The 20,644-nt window shown below is 42.2% G+C and overlaps 1 protein-coding gene across 6 annotated transcripts in view; it reads left to right on the forward strand.

Moving 5' to 3' along the window:
* Window positions 1-20,644, forward strand: part of EPS15 (epidermal growth factor receptor pathway substrate 15) — a 215,068-nt gene that overhangs the window by 52,007 nt on the left and 142,417 nt on the right. For all 6 annotated transcript variants that reach the window (XM_077450253.1, XM_077450255.1, XM_077450256.1 and 3 more), the window contains exons 3-9: window positions 3,351-3,440; window positions 7,417-7,464; window positions 11,601-11,696; window positions 13,992-14,057; window positions 14,948-15,073; window positions 15,180-15,239; window positions 17,503-17,709. In XM_077450253.1, coding sequence (XP_077306379.1) covers window positions 3,351-3,440; window positions 7,417-7,464; window positions 11,601-11,696; window positions 13,992-14,057; window positions 14,948-15,073; window positions 15,180-15,239; window positions 17,503-17,709 — 693 coding nt within the window. The remainder of the gene's footprint in view (window positions 1-3,350; window positions 3,441-7,416; window positions 7,465-11,600; window positions 11,697-13,991; window positions 14,058-14,947; window positions 15,074-15,179; window positions 15,240-17,502; window positions 17,710-20,644) is intronic.

Genomic DNA, 20,644 nt, shown 5'->3' on the forward strand with positions numbered 1-20,644 from the left:
TCTTCTATTGTCCAATTTTGGTGAGCCTGTGCCAATTATAGCCTCAGTTTCCTTTCTTAGCTGACAGGAGTGGCACCCGGTGTGGTCTTCTGCTGCTGTAGCTCAATTGCTTTAAGGTTCGAAGTGTTGTGTGTTCAGAGATGGTATTCTGCAAACCTTGGGTGTAACGAGTGCTTATTTGTGTTACTGTTGCCTTTCTATCATCTGAAATCAGTCTACCTATTCTCCTCTGACATCGAGGCATTTTCCTCCACACAACTGCCACTCACTGGATAGTTTCGCTTTTTCAGACCATTCTCTGTAAACTCTAGAGATGGTTGTGTGTGAAAATCCCAGTAGATCAGCAGTTTTTGAAATACTCAGACCAGCCCAATTGGCACTAACAACCATAAATCACTTAAATCCCCTTTCTTTCCCATTATGATACTCCTGTTTGAACTTCAGCAAGTTGTCTTAACCATGTCTAGAGGCCCAAATGCATTGAGTTGCTGCTATGTGATTGGCTGATTAGCAGTTTGTGTTACCAAGCAATCGAACAGGTGTTCGTAATAAAGTGGCCGGTGAATGTATATATATATTTTATAATGAACTGTAGTAGGTATTAAAAGCTTTGGAAATAATAAATTGCATAAAAAATACATTTGAGTAATGTCACTAATTAGAAAACATTAGTGGGAGTATTTGAAATAAAGGCTCTTTCCCTCCAATGCAAACGAAATGCATGAGCACAATGGAGCATGTTTCTACATGTTCCCATAAACAAGCTTTTTGCAGTACTTAGAAAAAGTCCTGCATGCTGCATTGTTTGTGCATAGTTCTGCATTTTGTAATTTTAATTACAATAAGATGAGATCCTTTCATAATTCAGTGCGAGTGAACTGAAGACATGCCTACGGTTGTAAACTCTCCTAGGTGCACTCAGCAAATACTGCCAACAGTATATCTAAAGCCAAAAGTTGTTTTTATATTTTGAATTGAGTAGTCAAGGGTCATCTTTATTTGTGTGCATCTGCCACCACCACAAGTATCCACATTAGGAGACTTCCATTTTATTCCTGTTCTGGTGACAGCTTAACGTTTTAGAATTTTCCTCCACATTCACTCAACAAATAACGGTTATCTGTACAAACAGGGAAAGAAAATCTCCCCACCAATGACAGAGGCCTCAATATGTTTAATTGTGGCTTAACGCATTCATTTACATCCAGTTTATTTTTGGGGTTCAAAGAATCCTCCCTTTATCAGAGTTTGAGTGTACATTTACTGAACTTGTTTTTGAATTAAAAACTATCACTGGATGTATTATGTATGATGTACTGAGCTGTGCCATTGAGAGCTGCTTTGAAACGAAATACTATACCTGACTGAAGTTCTGATTCAGAGAAGCACAATATACAACCCCAATGTAAAAAACAGTTGGGAAAAGCTACATAAGAACAGAATGCAGTGATTTTTAAATCTCTCAAACCCATATTTCATTCACAATAGGAAACGTCAAATGTTTAAAGGCTAAGTTGACTTGTGATTAGTCACAGCACAAGCCGATAAGCGGGTGCCAGACAATGGATGATTACAGGCAGCCGCTGATCGGCAAGGAGGAAGACAGGAAAGAGCTCTGTCAATGTAAACCATACAGAACTCTGTCCTGTCAAAGTGAATGTACCAGTTTTTGTTTCCCTGCAAAGCAGGGAATAAAAACCACCATGTCCCTTAGTAAAAGCACCTCACAGTACACACAAAAACATTGGGTAGGCACACATTTAACCCCTTTTCTCAGCCTGGATGATTAACCCCTTCCCAGACAATGTCATTAGTACAGTGACAATGCATATTTTTAGCTGTATTAGTGTCACTGGTTCCCGCAAAGTGGCAGTTAGTGTCAGACATACCTGCCATTCTATCACAGTCCCTCTATAAGTCGCTGATCGCCACCAATACTAGTGTAGCACTAACCCCCGAAGGAGTTGCTGGTTTGATAGGGCTTACCGTTACCACCTTCACCTTGCGTGACTAGGAGTTCCCGTGGTAGATGGCCCAGAAACTTTAGAGACTGACGACAGATCCTTTAACTTAGTTAAAGTGGTTCTGCACCTAAAAAAAAAAAAAATATTAAAAGCCAGCAGCTACTAATATTGCAGCTGCTGACTTTTAATAAAATCACACTTACCTGTCTCTGGGTCCAGCGATGTCGGCGGCAGATGACGAGCGATCGCTCGTCTCGCTGCTGCCCCCGCCGCCATCCTCTGTCAGGGAATCGGGAAGTGAAGCATGTCGGCTTCACTGCCCGGTTCCCTACTGCGCATTCGCGAGTCGCGCTGCGTGTCTCTTCAGATCCCCCGCTGTGTCCTGGAAACTGTGTGTTTCCCAGAACACAACGGGAGGGGGCGGGGTCTGCGGCGGTCTGCCCGGAAGTGGGTGCAGATACCTGGATTATCCAGGTAACTGCACCCCCCTCCCCCCTGAAAGGTGCCGATTGTGGCACCGGAGGGGGGGAGGGATCAGATTAGCGGAACTTCCCCTTTAGGGTGAAGAACCGCTTTAACGAACAGTCTCTCAGTATAGGATCAGAGGGTTAGTTAGAAAGTTCAGGTACTCTTATGCCGCGTACACACAATCAGACTGTACTGCGGACAAACCAACGGACTTTGAAGCGGAGGTCCGCCGGACTTTCTGAACGAGCAGACCTGCCCACACACAACCGGACTTTTCCGGCAGACTAGGTCCGCCGGACTATGGCGGGAGTCCGCTGTACTTTTGAAATGAACTCCCACTGGGCTGGCTCTGAGAGAAAGTAACTTTAAAGCACCCAACCAGCCTGTGTTTCCATGCCTGCCAGAAGAGACAGTGCCCCCTATGGCCAGGCTGAACACCCTATAGTCCAGTCAGACTGATGCTGAGGTCAAAATTTGGAATAATTGTACCCAAACCAAACTGCAGTTCAGGATACAGTGTTGGGCGCCGGGGGAACGATGCTGCATCCACCTAGGTAAGTATGCTTGGGGGGGAAAGAAAATCCTTTACTTCTCTTTTAAGGTTTCATGTTTTTATTGCTCACTTATGATCTTTATAATGAATGATTTCATATGATATGTAACAGTATGACACTCCACTGTATTTGTACAGACCTTCAGTCCTTTTATGAACAATTGTTTTGGTCGCTGAAAATTTTGAATATAAACTTTTGAAAAACAAAACAAAAACGGACAAATCCTAACCAAAAATTGCTTCAGATCCCCTTTATTTATTGATGTTGAATAACTGTGATTTAAAACCCAATCAGTGAACCGAGTTTCTGTAGATGTCAGCTGTGATCATTAACTTACCTTCTCCATCATGCACATTTCTCTCAGTTGGAGTCCGGCAGCTCTGGGAAGGTATTGGCTGGAGATGCCGCTGTGTTCCTGAAGAAATCTGGTCTCCCGGATCTGGTTCTAGGCAAGGCAAGTGATAAAAAAAATAAATACATCTGTGCATTAACCTATTCATAGTACACAATAGCCAATTATTTGTCATTTTGTTTTAAATCCTAAACATTCTTGTGGATCAGCTGATATGGGCAGTATCTCCAAATAAATTTTACTATTCTCTTGCATTAACACAGGTTACATCAGTGCTGGGCCAAGACATTGTGCTTCCTGGGTCCAAGAATGAAATGCTGCCGCCCCCCCCCCCTTCAGAAAAAAGTAATAAAAAAATCACACCCAACAAAAGGCCCCCACATCCATTATTTTATTTCATGATAATTAAAACTAAAATTAAATCAGGATAAGGGTGGACTAGGGCAGTATGTAGACAGGCTAGAGTAGTATAGGGGCAGGCTAGGGTAGCGTATGGACACGCTAGGGGCATGCTAGGGAAGTATAGAGACTTTTTGTTTTAGTATATAGACAGGCTACGGTAGTATAGAAGCGGGCTAGGATATTATATAGACAGGCTAGGTTAGTATATCATAGATATTATATAGACAGGCTAAGGTAGTATATGGGGTGGGCTAGGGTAGTATAATGGCAAGCTAGGGATGTATAGTGATTTTTGAGAATGACAGGTTATGTAACATTTAGCCATCCGGCAGACCAGAAAACTACTAGAAAAAAAGGTGGACACCCTTTGTGTCCGGTCACACAGAATTCACTAATATTACCTCTGTGTTGCTCTCTCCCAGTGCTCCCACAGTCTTCAGTGCCTAGCCTGCACGCATGCACCAGAGCAGAACGAGGCCTGCCACACCCCCTCCTCCAGTTCCACTCAATAGAAATGCAAGCCATGCCTGAACATTGCCTGCTGGCGGAGCCAGTGAAGAAGGGCTCTTTCATTGCTCTCTGTCTCCTGTGGTTACCACACCCCCGGCAGCACACACACCTAAGCTCTTCATGTGTGCTCGGGTGTTTAACAGCCAATGTTGGACTGTGTGTGGACACCCTCGCGCCCAGCAACTATGAGTATGTATGTTGAAGGCAGCAGGGCAGCCTTTTTATAGGGCAGTGGAGCTGCCCGGGGGGGGTGGGGGGGGGGTACAGTTGTCACCCTGCCCCTTGACCCAGTCCACATTGAATGACACAAAACTGCTGCAAAAAAAATCTTGGACATCAATTTGATGTCCCTCTCATAGTGCCGCCTGGATCCAATAGACCCAGCAGGACATATGGTAGGGCCCGCCCTGAGTTGCATCTAAGCTCGTCCCTGTTGTCATGCTAAGTCCAGTATTGTCTTGGTTTGTTTCCCATAACTGCTTTTCCTTTCTGATGCCATCTTGTATTTTATATTGAGAACATGGGATTGTCTTACTTCAGTTACCATTTTTGTTTTGCTTTTTCCCCCTAAAACTAACTGCAGCACCATTTTTTTTTTTTTGTTTGCTCACAAAAGTTAGGATTAAATTTTTATACCTTTTGGACTTTTAGTTTGGTATTTAAAGCTGCAGCATCCTTGGATTTGAAATGAGGACCCCAGTGCAGACATGCTAACCACTAAACCACTGTGCTACATTAAACTCCAGGCAAACAACTAAAATACTCGTGCCATACATCTGCAGTACTGTGCAAAAATTTGAGGCAAGTGTGAAGAAATGCTGTAAAGTAAGAATCCTTTCAGAAATATATATTTTAATTGTATTTTCATCACTTTACATAATGTAAAGTTAGCGAACAGAAGAAAAATCTAAATCAAATCAATATTTGGTGTGACTACCCTTTAGGCTTCAAACCAGCATCAAATCTTACACTTGCACACTTTGTACACTTGCACAAAGTCAGAGATTTTGTAGGATTGCAGTCAGGTGTGTGATTAACCAGTTAGCCAAGCAAATGCTAATGATCATCAATTCCATATGTAGGTTGAAAAGGTTATTAACTCAAATAGCTGTGTAGGAGGCTTAAAACTGGGTGAGGAACAGCCAAACTCTGCTACTAAGGTGAGATTGTGGAAGACAGTTTAATGTCACAGGTCATACTCCATGGCAAGACAGCACAGCAACCAGACACAATGTTGATCTACTATATCAGCAAGGTCTCTCCCAGGCAAAAGTTTTAAAGCAGACTGGGGGTTTCAAGATGTGCTGTTCAAGCTCTTTTGAAGAAGCAAAAAGAAGCGGGCAATGTTGAGGACCGTAGAAGCAGTGGTCAGCCAAGGAAATGTCATACGGCAGATGAGACTCATCATGCTTGCTTCCCTTCGACATCAAAAGATGTCCAGCAGTGCCATCAGCACAGAACTGGAGGAAACCAGTGGGACCCAGCTACACCTATCCACTGTCCAGAGAAATCTGGCCATATGTGGTCTTCATGGAAGAATTGCAGCCAAAAATCTGTACCTCTGATTTAGAAACAAGGCTAAGAGACTCAACTATGCACAAACCTAGGAACTGGGGTGAAGAAAAATGGCAGCGGGTGCTGTGGACCTGGAGAAATGTGAAATCTTTGGCTGTAGTAGGAGGCAGTTTGATGAACCGATGGGCTGGCGAGCTTTACAATGAGTGTCTGCAGCCAACAGTGAAGCATGGTGGAAGTTCCTTGCAAGTTTGGAGATGCATTTGGAGATTTAGTCAAGATCAGTGGTGTCCTCAATGCTGAGAAATGCATACAGATACTTATCCGTCATGCCATACCATCAGGGAAGCGTATGATGGGCCCCAAATTTATTCTGCAACAGGACAATGACCCCAAACATACAGCCAATGTCATTAAGAGTTATCTTCAGTGTAAAGAAGAACAAGGAGTCCTGGAAGTGATGGTTTGGCCTCTACAGAGACCTGATCCCAACATCATCAAGTCTGTCTGGGATTACATGAAGGTACAGAAGGATTTAAGGCAGCCTACATCCACAGAAGATCTATGGTTGGTTCTCTAAGATGTTTGGAATAACCTACCTGCCGTGTGTCTTTCAAAACTGTGTGCAAGTGTACCTATTGATGCCGATTTGAAGGCAAAGAGGGTTAGCACTAAATATTGGTTTAATTTGGATTTCTCTTCTGTTTTACTTTTGTTAATTGATAAAAAATAAACCATTAACACTTCAATTTTCTGAAAGAATATTTAATTTACAGATTTTTCTCACTCGCCTAAAACTTTTGCATAATACTGTATATTGACAGCTTTATCTGCCAAGTAATTTATTTTTGTCCATCCAATCTTGAAAACTACACTGTACTCCAACACAGCACAGCCCTGTCTGGCAGGCCAGAAGACCTGAAGACCCTCTGTTTCAGCTAAATAACACAGGTTATAGACTGATGAGCTAATCAATCATTTGCACTCTCCTTTTTATCAGTGTATTATTTTTTGGCACACAAGCACAGAATTAAAACTGATTGGCTCCCTTTGCTGCTTTTTTTCTTTCCCTGTCTGCGCTCTTCGTTTCCTGTAAACTACGAGAGACGGATACTAAATCAAATTCGGGTACTTACACTGCTTGTATTAAAAACAAAACAAAAAACACCATTTAGTGATCAATTAATGAATACAGAGGTACATTCATTTGTTTTATATTTTCCTGGAGTTTTAAGCACCGTCAGCCCATTCAAAATTAATAGGCTTTCCTAATGCAACATTTGAAAAACCATTTAGCGAGATGAGATTTTTTTTTATAAAGGGGGTAGGTTGAGTAACTTGCTTTTTCTTTCACTTCTTCTTTTTTTTTTTTTTTTTTATGGAATAAGAATGACAATGTTGTAATCATTTTTCTGTATAAATTACAGAGAACAATAATGTACTTTACTTGTTCACTGAATTGTGTGGGTGTTTTGTGTGATTTTTTTTTTTTCATTTTTTTTTTTCCTATTCCCAGTAATTATTTTGATGACAAAGCATACTTTCTGCTGACTTGGGAAATGTAAATGTCTGTAGAATATCTGTGCTTTCCTGCGGATGTGTGTATGTAGTAGTCTCTGGAACTGACCCTTTGTCCTGCTTCTCTGTACAGGTTTGGGATTTGGCTGACACAGAAAGCAAGGGTTACTTAAACAAGCAGGTAATGAGCTCTGCCGTTACATACTCAAAATACTACTAATGTCAAACATTATGCTGCTTGGTGAAATCTGTCCATTAGTTAGAGACCCCCCCATGCTGTAGGCTGTAGGTACATGCTATAGTGAACAGTCCATATAGCAGATGTGTTGGATCTCAATATGATGAGAGAGGAAATGTGAGCAGAGGAAGGCAGGAATTGTTTCCAGTTTGGCCATTTCCTGTTACTTAATAATTGCGAAGTCCAGATCTTTTTTCAGTTACTGAAAATCTATGAGGCCAGTTGTATTTGGCCAGCCAGCAGGCATTTCAGTTCAGTGTTTTACAGGGTGTACTGGGACTTGTAGACACTTGGTAGCCAATGCATGTGGTTGACCATGCCTGTATTAGTTGAGGGGACCACCAACAAAAGCAGTCCCAAGTTTAAAATCTGTATACTGTGTATGTATGTGTATATATATATATATATATATATATATATATATATATATATATATATATATATACATATATATATACAAGAGGAGGGGACATTTTCCAATAGTGACAACTGTCTGTAATAATGCAACAAGTGAGGTTAAAGTGGTTCTAAAGGCAGAAGTTTTTTTTTTTTTTACCTTAATGCATTCTATATATTAAGGTAACAAACCTTCTGTGACCAGCTTCCCTCTAGACCCCCCCCCCATCCCCCTGTATACTTACCTGAGCCTGATTTGGATCCAGAATTGTGCTTGAGGGCAGCAACACTGCTCTCTCCCTTCTCACATGACTTGGATGCAGCCATTAGCTCCAGCTGCTGTCAATCATAGCTTGAGAGAAAAGCATGAGGGCGGGGCCAAACCGCACTGTGTGTGTGTCAATAGATGCACACAGTGTGGCTTGAGATCGAGCCCCCTCGAGTGTCCCCATAGCAGGCGTCTTGCTATAAATGTATGACGTTATTTTATTTTTTTTCACTTTAGAGTTTATCTAATGCCAAGAGTGATTAGAATTTGTTATATTTTTACTGTCTGGTCTGTGACCCTGTTAGGAAGATTGTCTGTTTCCCCTGGTGACCCTTGTCACTGGGACTGATAATGAGAGAAAATGTAAAATTTTGCGTTTTTTTACCAGAACAAGATGAGGGATGATCTTTCAGTTAGATCATTTGTTGCATTGATAACTGTTTATTTTAAAGGGGATTTCTCTTACTTTGGAGAAATGTTCCCCTGCTTGTTGTGTTTGCAGAACACAAAGTGAATTGAAATCTCCCCAACAGCTCATAGATGGGGGAAAAAGACCCAAAAGGGTATAAAACCTTCCTTAGTCTATCCAAAAGGAATATAAATGATTTTGGCTTTAAACATGACACAAACGTAACACATTTTAGTTTGCTTTTATGGTTTTCTGTCTTTACTTCTGCTTTATATATACTGTTGTATTGTCTCCTGCTTTAATCCCCAGATTTCATTGTTCTGCTTAACACTTTTATGTAATTTTTTTCACCTTAACCCAACAGTGCATTCAGTTATAAATTCAGGGGCGTAGTATTCTGTGCAGATTGTGAGTTTTTATTCTGAGAAAAAAAAAAAAAACTCTAGCCCTTACTACGAACACACAATGTTAAATGTGTTTTTTATCCCTACAGCTGCTGTGTATACAGTATGTGCAGAAATTTTGAATAATAGGTTTATCTGTCTGTTTGGCTTGTTCCTCTCAGCACTAATAGTTTGCTTGGTGGAAGTAATAAAAAAAAAAAAAATAGGCTATGTTCCCATGATGGAATAAGTGCTTTGTCTAGATTCCTTTTGGCTGCACTCGTCTAACACTTTGGCAAGTTATACAGGAAGATATTGATGTTGTAAGGCAGGGATCCTCAAACTACGACCCTCCAGCGGTTGCGGAACTACATATCCCATGAGGCATTGAAAAACGCTGACATTCACAGACAGGACAAGGCATGATGGGAATTTTAGTTCTGGAATAACTGGAGGGCCATAGTTTGAAGACCCCTGTTGTAAAGGTTGATGACTGCCCAGAGACACGCCAACGTCTACTTAAAAACTTGATAGGGTGTGTTGACATTAGGGCCTTGTGAATGGGGCCTGTACTATAGCGTATGCCCATCTAGGACTGTGTTTACCTGTGCGGGGATGCACAGGTGTTATGTGCATCTCACTGCAGGCAGTCCCATCGATGTCAGTTGGGACACAGCAGCTGCACAGACACAGCTGATGTTCCCAATATGACATCCGCAAGGGTGCATGTCCTCAAATGTAGACTAAGCTTGAGGACACACCTGCACCCATACAGATGTCAAATTGGGAGCAGCACCTGTGTATGTGCAGCCGCTGCATCCCAGTTGACGTAAATGGGACTGCCTGCACTGCTATGCACAGAATACCTGTACATCCCTGTGCGGGTATAGTTGGCCCTGCACGGGCGTATGATAAACACTCCATGTGAATGAGGCCTAAAGCTGAACCATAGCCATCTTTTTGCATCCGTGGGACAGGCTGCAGTGATGTTTCCCTGAAGCTATGTACAGCACCCTGTTGACCCCTCCCACCATCCATGATCTTCCTGTTCTGCATAGGCAAGCACAGAGACTCGAAAGACTAAAATAAGTGAAATAAAATACTTTTTTTCTTTAAATGTAATAATTATTTTGGGCTTGCACTGAATTTTAAATTACATTTCAAACAGATTAAGATGATATTCGATAATGTAACCTTTTTCTAACAAAAAATAATATAATTGTGCATGAAGCTACAGGACAAAATCCCATTTAGGCACAGAGTAACATACTGTATAACAGCTAAATAACTTGAACCTGGGAAATGTTTACATTTTGCTTATTTTTCCAACAAGATTGCATAACCTTTTTATCGATTTCATGATTTATTATACTTAAACAAAATATTCAAGTCAACCTATAACCCAAAGGTTAAGTGAAACATTCACCCAATTGGAAATTATAAATTTAAACCTTGAGTTACATACCAGAAGCACAGTTTATTTGCCGAGTACTTCAGTTTTCAGCCTGGATTCGCTATAGTGCAGTCCACCCCAATCTCCTATGTCGGTGTCTGAGAACACCTGCTTGTAATGAAGGAATGTTATTCCCAAACATACCCAATGCAGAATCCTTCCTCTCTCTCAAATACCTAAAGCAAAGTGTAAAAAAAAAAAAAAAAAACAATCGTTGGCACTAAGAGGTTTCTTACAGCGACCAATTAGAATCATGCCTGCATTGGAAGATGTAGGGTTAATGAACATGAGCATATTTAAAATAAATACATTTTCACCATATGTTGTGGCCATTTAATGCTAACGTGCATACGCATACTACCTATAGCGTATATGTACTCTATTGTCTGCCGCTCCCGTTTGTTGCGTATAGATCAACAAAGTGTAGCCAGTGACGCCGCTGCTGCTGATTGCACACTATTGATGTTTATATGTCCTCCTGAATGAGTCTTTCATGTAGCAGCAGCCCATGCACAGAATGACCTCCAGCCAATTCTGAATGACTGAAGGTCAGGGGTCATCCTGCGTAAGTGCTGCCACTGCATGGCTTGTTTAGGGGAGATGTATACCTCAATAATGTGTAATCAGTGGTAGTTCTGGCTGCACAATATTGGTATTTGGATGCCATTCCTGAGCAGTGGTGGTCAGTAGACTCAATGTATGCTGGTGCTAACATTTACAGTGTAAAAAAAAAAAAAGGCCCATCTGCATCACCGCTCCAAAGAAGCTGCTGGCAGGACTTTTTGAGACGTCCTGCCAGCTCACCGCTCCAATGTGAAAGCCCTCAGGCTTTCACACTAGAGTGAAGGGAGCCACTTTTTTCAGGCGCTATACAGGCGCTATTTTTAGCGATGTAACGCCTGAAAAACACTGGCAGTGTGAAAGGGGTCTGAAAGGCTTGTTACTGTTGAATGGCTGTTTTTCTTGTCACTTTATTAGTGAAAGTCAGGAATTTCTGCCTTTTGCTCAGTGTGCTTGATTGCTTTACCCAGATCCTCATTAATTCTTGCAGACTTTTGTTTGAGCTACGGGGTCTACATAGTGTCACGCATGTGACTGTAAGACTGTAGTGCTTGCCTCTGTATAATGTTAAGAAAGCATTAAACTAATGGATTTTTTTATTTTGTTAAGGAATTTTTTGTAGCCTTGCAGCTGGTCGCCTGTGCGCAAAATGGCATGGAGGTGTCACTCAACAGTGTCAAGATGGTGGTGCCTCCTCCCAGATTTGTAAGTTTTTTTTTTTTTTTTTTTTTTTTTTTTTTTTTAAAGAAGTAGTCTTGTAAAGGTCGAAGTCGGTAAAGTTAAAGGCCAGTTGAAGTAAAAGAAACAGATATTCGGAGAACAGACTGCAAATCCATCCTCTTCATGTTTTGCTGCTAGAATACCTTCTAGGTGAAGTGGAAGACCATCATTATTTAGCCCACTTTCTCTGAGCCTAGGGTCTTGAAATTTCACCAACTTTGTGACTGGAAAGTGAAGAAGCAACTGTACAATGATGAGCCCCTTTTTCCTTTAATCAGAATGCTGCTTCTCAGCACATGAACTGATTGGCTCCTTGTGCTGCTTTTTCCCCTGCCCCAGTCTGAGCTTGGCTGTACAAGAGGCATATACAGTCAAATTCTGTTACTTGCACTGATTTCATAAAAAATATAATATCTGCCTAGATTTCAGCTATAGCAGCCAATTGTGTAGTGCGCTTATAGATAGGCTTTTTTACCCTTGCAACTGGGGTTGGGATGTGTACTTGCCTAGGTGGATGCAGCATCAGTCTGATGCTGCATTTGGCACCTCTAACACTGAGAACTGAGCAATTGAACATAGCCGATTGCTTGGTTCTCATAGCTCCCTCAGCAGAGAGCTTGTGAGTGTCAGTCACCGCTCTCTGCTCTGCCCTCCTTGCGCTCACTGGGAGCACTGGGCGGTGGAGGGCCTGAGCATGTAGGCGGATCCTGAATTTATTATTGTGATCTTGCCTGAGCCTGGACCAGCTCTGTCAGCCAATAGCGGGCTTCAGCCAGCTGTCTGCTGAAAAAGGGTCAAAGGAGTGCAGAATGAACTGCACTCCTGTGATCCAAAGAAGTAAAGCCAAATGACCTTTGGCTGTACTTCTCCTTTAAGCTGCAAAGGCAGCCAGATAGGGGTGTACATCACAGCTGTGAAGCATTGGTCTCTGTTTGTGCCAAAATTATCCCTCTTAGCATTCAGTGGGCAGTACCACCACCAAGTGCAACCCTTTCAAGTTATTAGGATGGCACTACAACTGTATGCATTGCAAAAACAGATGGAGGGGTGACCTATTGCCTTTTGGACAGATGCAGCAAGCACTAGGCTAAGGGCTAGTGTCATTGGCATAAGTTATCCAGCATTCTAAAATTATTTGCTGCCGTTTCTTGACAGCCTCCTGACCTGCATTTGACCTGCTTCAATTGGCGTTTGCATTCTCATAAACTTATATGGGAATACAAAACCTGCTTGATGCAAATAAAACCCTTTGACACAAGCCCCCCCTGCTTAGGTGCACCCTTCCCTGTCCAACACCCATTACTGCTGTCAAACTCATTTCTTTGGAGTTGTAGTCCCACCTGCACACTGATAGAACATTGACGGTAAACACTGCCTGACACTGTATTTTTAGTAGAATATGTGGTAGTACTCGTTTATTTGCTGAACATGAACTGATTTATTTGAGATGACACAAAAATATATACAGCAGGCTGACAATATAAACTGTAACCAGAAACCTAATTAACATGAGCTAGTTATCTTATCATTTACCCAGACTAGGTGACCCAGAGATATGATCTTTCAGGGTAGACTTGCTGTCTCCTCACTCACAACTTATAACACACATAAGTATAAACACATCCCCCAATATTTGCTAGGAGACAAAGGTGTGGTAATGAGCACAATAAACTATTGGGTGAAAGACCCGGGCTTTCCGGATCTCATTAATCAGCATTCCTTTCACATACATCTGCCCACTGAGTCCAAAGCATGCAGAGACCATCGTGGCCTCCTTAATAATGTCCTTTTGCATTACATAACAGAATATCTTCCTAAATGCTTGTAGCTCCCTCAAGTGCCAGGACCCATAGTCGGTAAGCAAGAGGCTAGCATTCAGTCCCCTCCAAAAACCTGTCACAGTAGACCTTTCAGGGTTTTAGTATAAGGTTACAGAGAGAAATGTAGAGAATAACAATGCTGATCTCCCCCTTACATTGAGAAGAGAGTTTCCTTTGCAACAATGCTCCTTACAGAACCTATATACAGTCTGCAGGATTTTGCAGTCGTTTCTTTGTTTCACCACAACAGTGTAGTTCATTGGCAGATTTTTGAACTTTCTTTTTATGACATTGATGGCAACATCGACATTGAGCTAGGTAGGACAAAATTGACTAGTGTTCCTGGTATACTAACCTTAATTTTTGCAAGTACAGTCCATGTACTGGAATGGAAAGAAGCTTTTCTAGGGTGCAAACTGATCTGCTGAGTTAATAAACAAAATTGTGTGTTCTTCCATAGCATGACACTGCTAGCCCTTCCTTGGCGGCTGCCCCCATCTCTTCGGACCTGCCATGGATTGTTAAGGTGAGTGTTAACAGCCTTGCATCGGTGTTTAATATCATTAGTTATGTAGATGATTACTCTTTATTGCTTGAGAGATTTACATGAATGTTATGCTGTGTTACAAATTACAATACCTCACTCATGGAATGTTTTAAAGGTAATTTGGAGTTAAAAGCTATTGTTTTTTTTTTTTTTTTCTTTTAGGGTAATTTATCTTGGAGCATTTAAACCATAAACTTTCTTTTTTTTTTTTTTTATGTAGAAATTAAATTTTCCCTAAAGCAGAACTAAAGTCCCGCTTTAACACTCCCAACCAAAGCAGAATTGTGGGCCAATCAAAATGTATTCTCTTGTCGCTTTCGTGTTTGTTTTTTTTGGTCTTAGCCCCCCTGCCATTTCAGTCTAGGGCAGAATGTCCTGTGCATGTAGATGGTTCTGCAGCCTCCTGGGATATTTTACATTGCATCTCCCAGGATGCTGCAGAATTGGCACACAAAGTTGCTGGGGGGCAGGTTTGGTATGTCATTGAAGTTGACAGCGAATCTCAGTGGGACAATGTTGACTTTACTGTGCGGGTGAGTAGGTGCTTTGATGAGCACTACCGGTAACTGGGAGGAAAACATGGAGGGGAGAGTTGAGTACTGTTTTAAAGCTAAAAAAAATAGCCATGAGTCTTTGCATGTCTCATCTTTCCTGTCTCCTAACATTTTTATTTTTAATAGTGTACACTGCCAATAGGATATGTGCAATGCAGTGTATACCTCAGCTCATTCCTGATGTCTGTAAGATGCTCAGAATGCAGACGACTGTTGGGGACAGTGTAACTCCAGTGTGCATGTGTTTTTCTAAAAGTTTGTCAAATTTTTTGTTCTTTATGAAATATTCATTATTTTATTTTGATTGCTTTACAGGCAGATGAAAAGGCTAAATATGATGCAATATTTGACAGTTTAAACCCTTCAAATGGATTCCTGTCAGGGGACAAGGTCAAACCTGTGCTGCTCAATTCCAAATTGCCTGTGGAAGTGCTTGGAAGGGTAGGTGTGACCGTCAAGGGTTTAACCGTCCTATTGCCTGGCTAGTGCTTGTATTACTTCTTCTTCTGTAATTTTGTACTAAATCACTTGCTTTTTTTTTTTTAAGGTCTGGGAGTTAAGTGACATTGAACACGATGGACTTTTAGACCGAGATGAGTTTGCAGTTGTGAGTATTTTGTTAATGTGTTGGTCATTCCCTACACCCACCATAAAGTGTATGCATGCCTGTTACATACACCCACCGGCCCACTTTATTAGGTCTTGCTAGTACCAGGTTGAACCCCTTTTTGTCTTCAGAATTGCTTTAATTCTTCATGGCATAGATTCAACAAGGTGTTGGAACCATTCCTTTTAGGGATTTTGGTCCATATTGACATGATGGCATCCATGATGCAAGTCTATCCAATTTTGGTGAGCCTGTGCGAATTGTAGCCTCGGTTTCCTTTTCTTAGCTGACAGGAGTGGCACCTGGTGTGGTCTTCTGCTGCTGTAGCCATCTGCTTCAAGATTCTATGTGTTGCGTGTTCAGAGATGGTATTCTGTATACCTTGGTTGTAACGAGTGGTTATTTTAGTTATTGTTGCCTACTATCTCGAACCAGTCTGCCCATTCTCCTCTGACATCACCAATGCATTTTCATCCACACAACTGATACTCACTGGATGCTTTCCCTTTTTCTGACCATTCTCTGTAAACCCTAGAGAAGTTTGCGTGTGCAAATGCCGGTAGATCAGCAGTTTTTGAGATACTCAGACCATCCCGTCTGGCACCAACAACCATGCCACGTTCAAAGTCGCCTAAATCCCCTTTCTACCCCATTCTGATGCTTTATTTGAACTTCATACAAAAGGTTGATCCCTTTTCAATAGTTTGTGCAAAATTAATTCAAGTGCTACTGTGTTTCCAATATCTTATTGACAAATAATAATGTAAACAAAATCCCAGTGAAACTTTAACCACAATAATAAAGTGCATAGTGCTCTATATAGATTTCCACGTGCATATACAACTTCTATTGGTGTGCCGGCACTAGGAATAATCTGCCAACAATAGTGATATAGCCGCCGCTGCTCCACCATCCTCTGGAGCCAACGTGTGTTCCACTAGGCAGAAGAAGTGGGCTACTTGACTGAACTGGCTGCCCCCAATTCAGTCATGTACTCCAGTACTTCTGTCTAGTGGAACGCATGCTGGCTCCAGAGGATCACGGAGCAGCGGCCACCATATTGACATTGTTGGCAGATTAGTCCTAGTGCCCAGAAACGACATGTGAGTGACTTTTTGAAGTTTTAGTCATGTGATTTTATTAAACAATATCACGCTATGTTGGTTCCTGTCATTCCATTTCCTGTATAATACCAATATACTGAGGGAAATGCCAGAGAAATCATCGGTGTATCAAATTATATATGGTAACAACCATTAAGCTGCTACAACCCATACATTCGATTTCTAAATTATATTTTTATTCCTAAATATTACTTTTTTTTCGGCCATCATATTCACCTTTATGCGAGTGATACACCAATTCATTTGAACAGAAAGTTGTCTTCACCATGTCTAGTTGGCTAAATGCATTGAGTTTCTGCCATGTGATTGGTTGATTAGCAATTTGTGTCACCAAACAATTGAACAGGTGTACCTAATAAAGTGTCCGGCGAGTGTATGTGTGCCATCCCTGTATTGAGATCAAAGGAAAACCATGCGTATAGAAAAGTACAATCTGCTGTGGCTGACCTCCTCCTCCACATGGTCGAATTTGGAACAAATTTTCTTTTCAAAATCAGAAAATTCGTTTTTTTTAATTATTTTTTTAGATCCGATGGTGCCACCATTGATTTTCGAAATTCGGCCGACCAAGCCTTCAATTTCACCTCATGTTGCTACAGAAAAGAATTTTCGTAACCGGGAATCTTCTTTTCTCTCTGTAAATTTTCTTTTCTTATTACATTTCTCGCACGACTCTCCCATCATTGATTAGAAAATCGTTCGTTTTTCAAAAAATTGTCCGATTTCTCAAATTTGATTTCCACACGAAAATCGGCTGTTGCTACAGCCCACTAATAGTGCTAAATTCATACGAGAATTCTAAGATATGATTTTCGAAAGAAAATTCTTTCGAAATTCGAACCGTGTATGGCCGGAATTATGCTAGTACAATGGCTTCAGTGGTCTTTGCAGTCTTAATATGGCAATTGAGTGCAGATCGGGCATTCTGACTCAATTGCTGCTTTTTTGCTCTAAGTCCGACTTATAAAGCTCATGCAGAGGCATTATGAGACTTGTAGTTCTGCAGCAGCCGGAGAACCACAGGTTGAGCACCACTGCATGGTAAAATATTCTCCTGAACAAGTTAAAAAAACAAAAAACAAAGTCGCATAGAAATATGGAAACCGGCTGCTAACCTCATGTCTGATTTGTTTGTGCAGGCAATGTTTTTAGTGTACTCTGCTCTGGAGAAAGAGCCAGTTCCTATGATATTACCTCCTGCATTGGTGCCACCATCCAAGAGGAAATCCTCTGGTCCTGCCTCATCCTTGCCAATCATACCACCACTGCCGATTCCACCATCTAAAGAGCCACGACATTCGCTGCCACCTGTAGGAATCCTCCCCACTAAAGCGCCTGGTACACAGGTAAGAGCATACAAGCTGCTAAGCAAGAGAATTTGTCATTCTCCACATGGATATGTCTAATATGAATTTATTTGCTTTCTGAAATAGCTGCAGAAAATTCCTGAATTTATACAGAACTGTACTGTAATTGTGGTGTTCCCCCTATACATTGTAAAGCACTGCATAAACTGTTTGAGCTATATAAATCATGTATAATAATATCAGTAATAAAGGTTTGGATTGCTTATGCCCCATACACATGATTCGAAAACCGGACTACAGGTCGTCCATTTTTTTTATTTATTTTTTTTCATGCTAGTTGCATATCTAACATGAAGAGTTTACTAAAGTTAAAAAAATTCTCGTATGACAGAAAAAAAAATTGGAAGTGATGTCTTGTGTTGTAGTGTATTTATATTGTATTTTCGGGCAGCAACTGTACTGATTAAATGGAAACCGTACAATCTGGTATCGTGCGAGTATAATTTCCGTGCATCTCCGATCGGATAATATCTGATGAACTGTCGTGATCTGCTCTCAAAAACTAACTATCCGATTATCTTACGATCGCCTCAAAAGCGGTAATTTTTTCGTACGATTTTCGGATCGTGTGTACGGGCCATTAGTATCTTTTACCTGGAGTCCTTATGTTTCTGTGCCTCAGTGCTTGTTGCATAACCAGTGCCATAAAATCTTTGCAGAAGGGAGTGTTTATGTGTTTTAGCAGCTGAATGATTTAGTTTCCATATCACTCCCTTAGGCTGAGACCGTGTGACCAGTTTCACAGCATTGGTCATGTGATTGAAACTTGAGGCATGAAAGCTCTGACCAGGGGAGAATGACCTTCTTGAATTATACATGTACTTCAGTAATAAGAATAACTGTAAAAGGAGAAAGGTGTAATGGAGTTTTTCTCCATTGATTATAGATTTAGTTTAGATAGGATTTATCATGTTTAACCATTTAAAGTTTAAATCCAGGCAAACAGGTTACCTATCCCCCTTCCCCCGTCACTCTGTTCTATCCCATGAGCATGCTTCTTGCACTGCAACACACCTAATATACTCCATGTACTACTTTTCCCTCCCCCTTTCTGAGCTCTGCTGTACAACCAAAGGCTACTGTATGACAGTATAAAGAGGTCCCAAATCCAGTTACTATGTAATAAGTCGCATAATGTAAATTTCCTTAAAAGTGGTAGTAAATCGCAATCAAAAGAGAAGTCTATCCAAAGCTGGATTGGCTGTACTTCTATGGATCACAGGAGTGCAATTTGTTCTTAGCAGAGTGCGGACTGAATTCCGCTCTCTGTTGGCATCACCAATGTCAGTCCAGGCACCACGTCATCCCGACAATGGGAGTCTGGATCCGCCAGGTGCCTGGACTGACACCCCACTCAGCCTCTCAGCATGCCGCTGAGGGCCTGAGACGGCTGCTCCGCCCCTCCGCAGCTCAGCACTCCAGTGAGAGAGGAGAGAGAAGAGCGGAGACCTGAGACAGTCTGCAAGTCTCTGCTCACGGAGCTCTGAAAACCGAGTGATCAGCAGTGTTTGATCGATCTGTTCTCAGTGTAGAGGCACTAGGACCGATGCTGCATCCACCTAGGTAAGTATTAATCTGAAAACATTTTTTTCCCAAGGCGTCTTTCAGGACAGCACCTGAGAGATAGCGACTCCTCCCTCCTCGTTAGGAAACACCTTCTTCCTCCAGACTTTAAAGGGAGGCACCTCCCTACCACACCTCAGTTATTGTGTTTCCTCCGCCCCGGAGGAAACATCTTTTGGGAGGGAGTCAGATCTCTTGTGTGTTCCTGAGGGACAAGGCTTCCTTCCCTTTTTTCCTCCTTAAGGGACCCGCTGTCCTCCCGACCTACCCAGGCCTCGGCAGCGGTAGCAAGCGGGCTCCTCTTCCCCTCTTGGTGCTCGGAGAGAGCCGAAGATTCGGTGGCCCGCACGTCCGTAGGCACGGCGGCGCGCGTGTGCCGCCGCCATGTTTTTTTTCGGCGGTCGCGCCGGAAATGACAGAGCGGGTCACTGGGTCGGCTGAAACGTTGTTTCCGGTGTGGACGCAGGGGGGAAGGGGGGAGGACAGGAGCTGGTGCCTATTTCCGCTTCCGGTGCAGATGCATTATGGGAGTCCGGATGCGGCGTGTAGCCACAAGTGGAATTCTGCACACCTGTTATGGAAGATTCAGCGTCTGCAGCGGTGGGGACAGGCACGGGCACCAGCAAAGCCCAGGTAGGAGGCAGCAGTTAAAGTCTGCCTTTTTTCTCCTATTTCCTGGCTTTTGGTCTCTCTCTTTTTTTCTTTCCCCCCTGGTGGCAAGGGGCCTGTCTGGGCACTAGAAGCTGACTGGTTTATTCTCAGTGCACCTGTGTGGTGATCCCTATCAAGGCTGAGACTGGGTCTTACTAAGGGTTCCCTGTTTTTTTCCCCTTTTTTGTCTTTTTCTTCATAGGCTAAGAGCTCTGACCCAAAAAAGAGATGTCCTTCTTGCAGGGCCAAGCTGGGAGAAAATTGGAAGAAAACTCTATGCAGTGCCTGCATTACTTCTTTAGTTAAAGAGGAATCAGCCTCTGTATGCGAGGATCTGGTTGCCTCTGTAAAGAAGGAGCTATACGCCACGATTCAGAATTTTCGTGACTCACTAGTAAACCCGGCTGCTAGTCAGCCTTCCACTTCAGAGTCTTCCCAGGGGTCTTTCTCTATCCCGGTATTGGAATCTCTGCCTGAAGACCCTTCAGATAGGGAAAAGCAGTCCACTGCTCTCCGTTAAAGATTCGGAAGAGGAGTTGGAGGAGTCTGAGGTAGCCCCCTCTAAATTCAAACTGTCCCTTGAAGAGGTTGATGGGCTCCTTAAAGCCATTCATGCTACGCTTGGCTTAAGTGAGGAGAGAAAGGAATTATCACTCCATGACCGCATGTATGCTGGGTTGGATGAGCCTAAGGGCCGAAC

The sequence above is a fragment of the Lithobates pipiens genome, unplaced genomic scaffold (assembly GCF_037356315.1).
Source record: "Lithobates pipiens isolate NorthernLeopardFrog02 unplaced genomic scaffold, aLitPip1_a1.2 Scaffold_23, whole genome shotgun sequence".
NCBI lineage: Eukaryota > Metazoa > Chordata > Amphibia > Anura > Ranidae > Lithobates > Lithobates pipiens.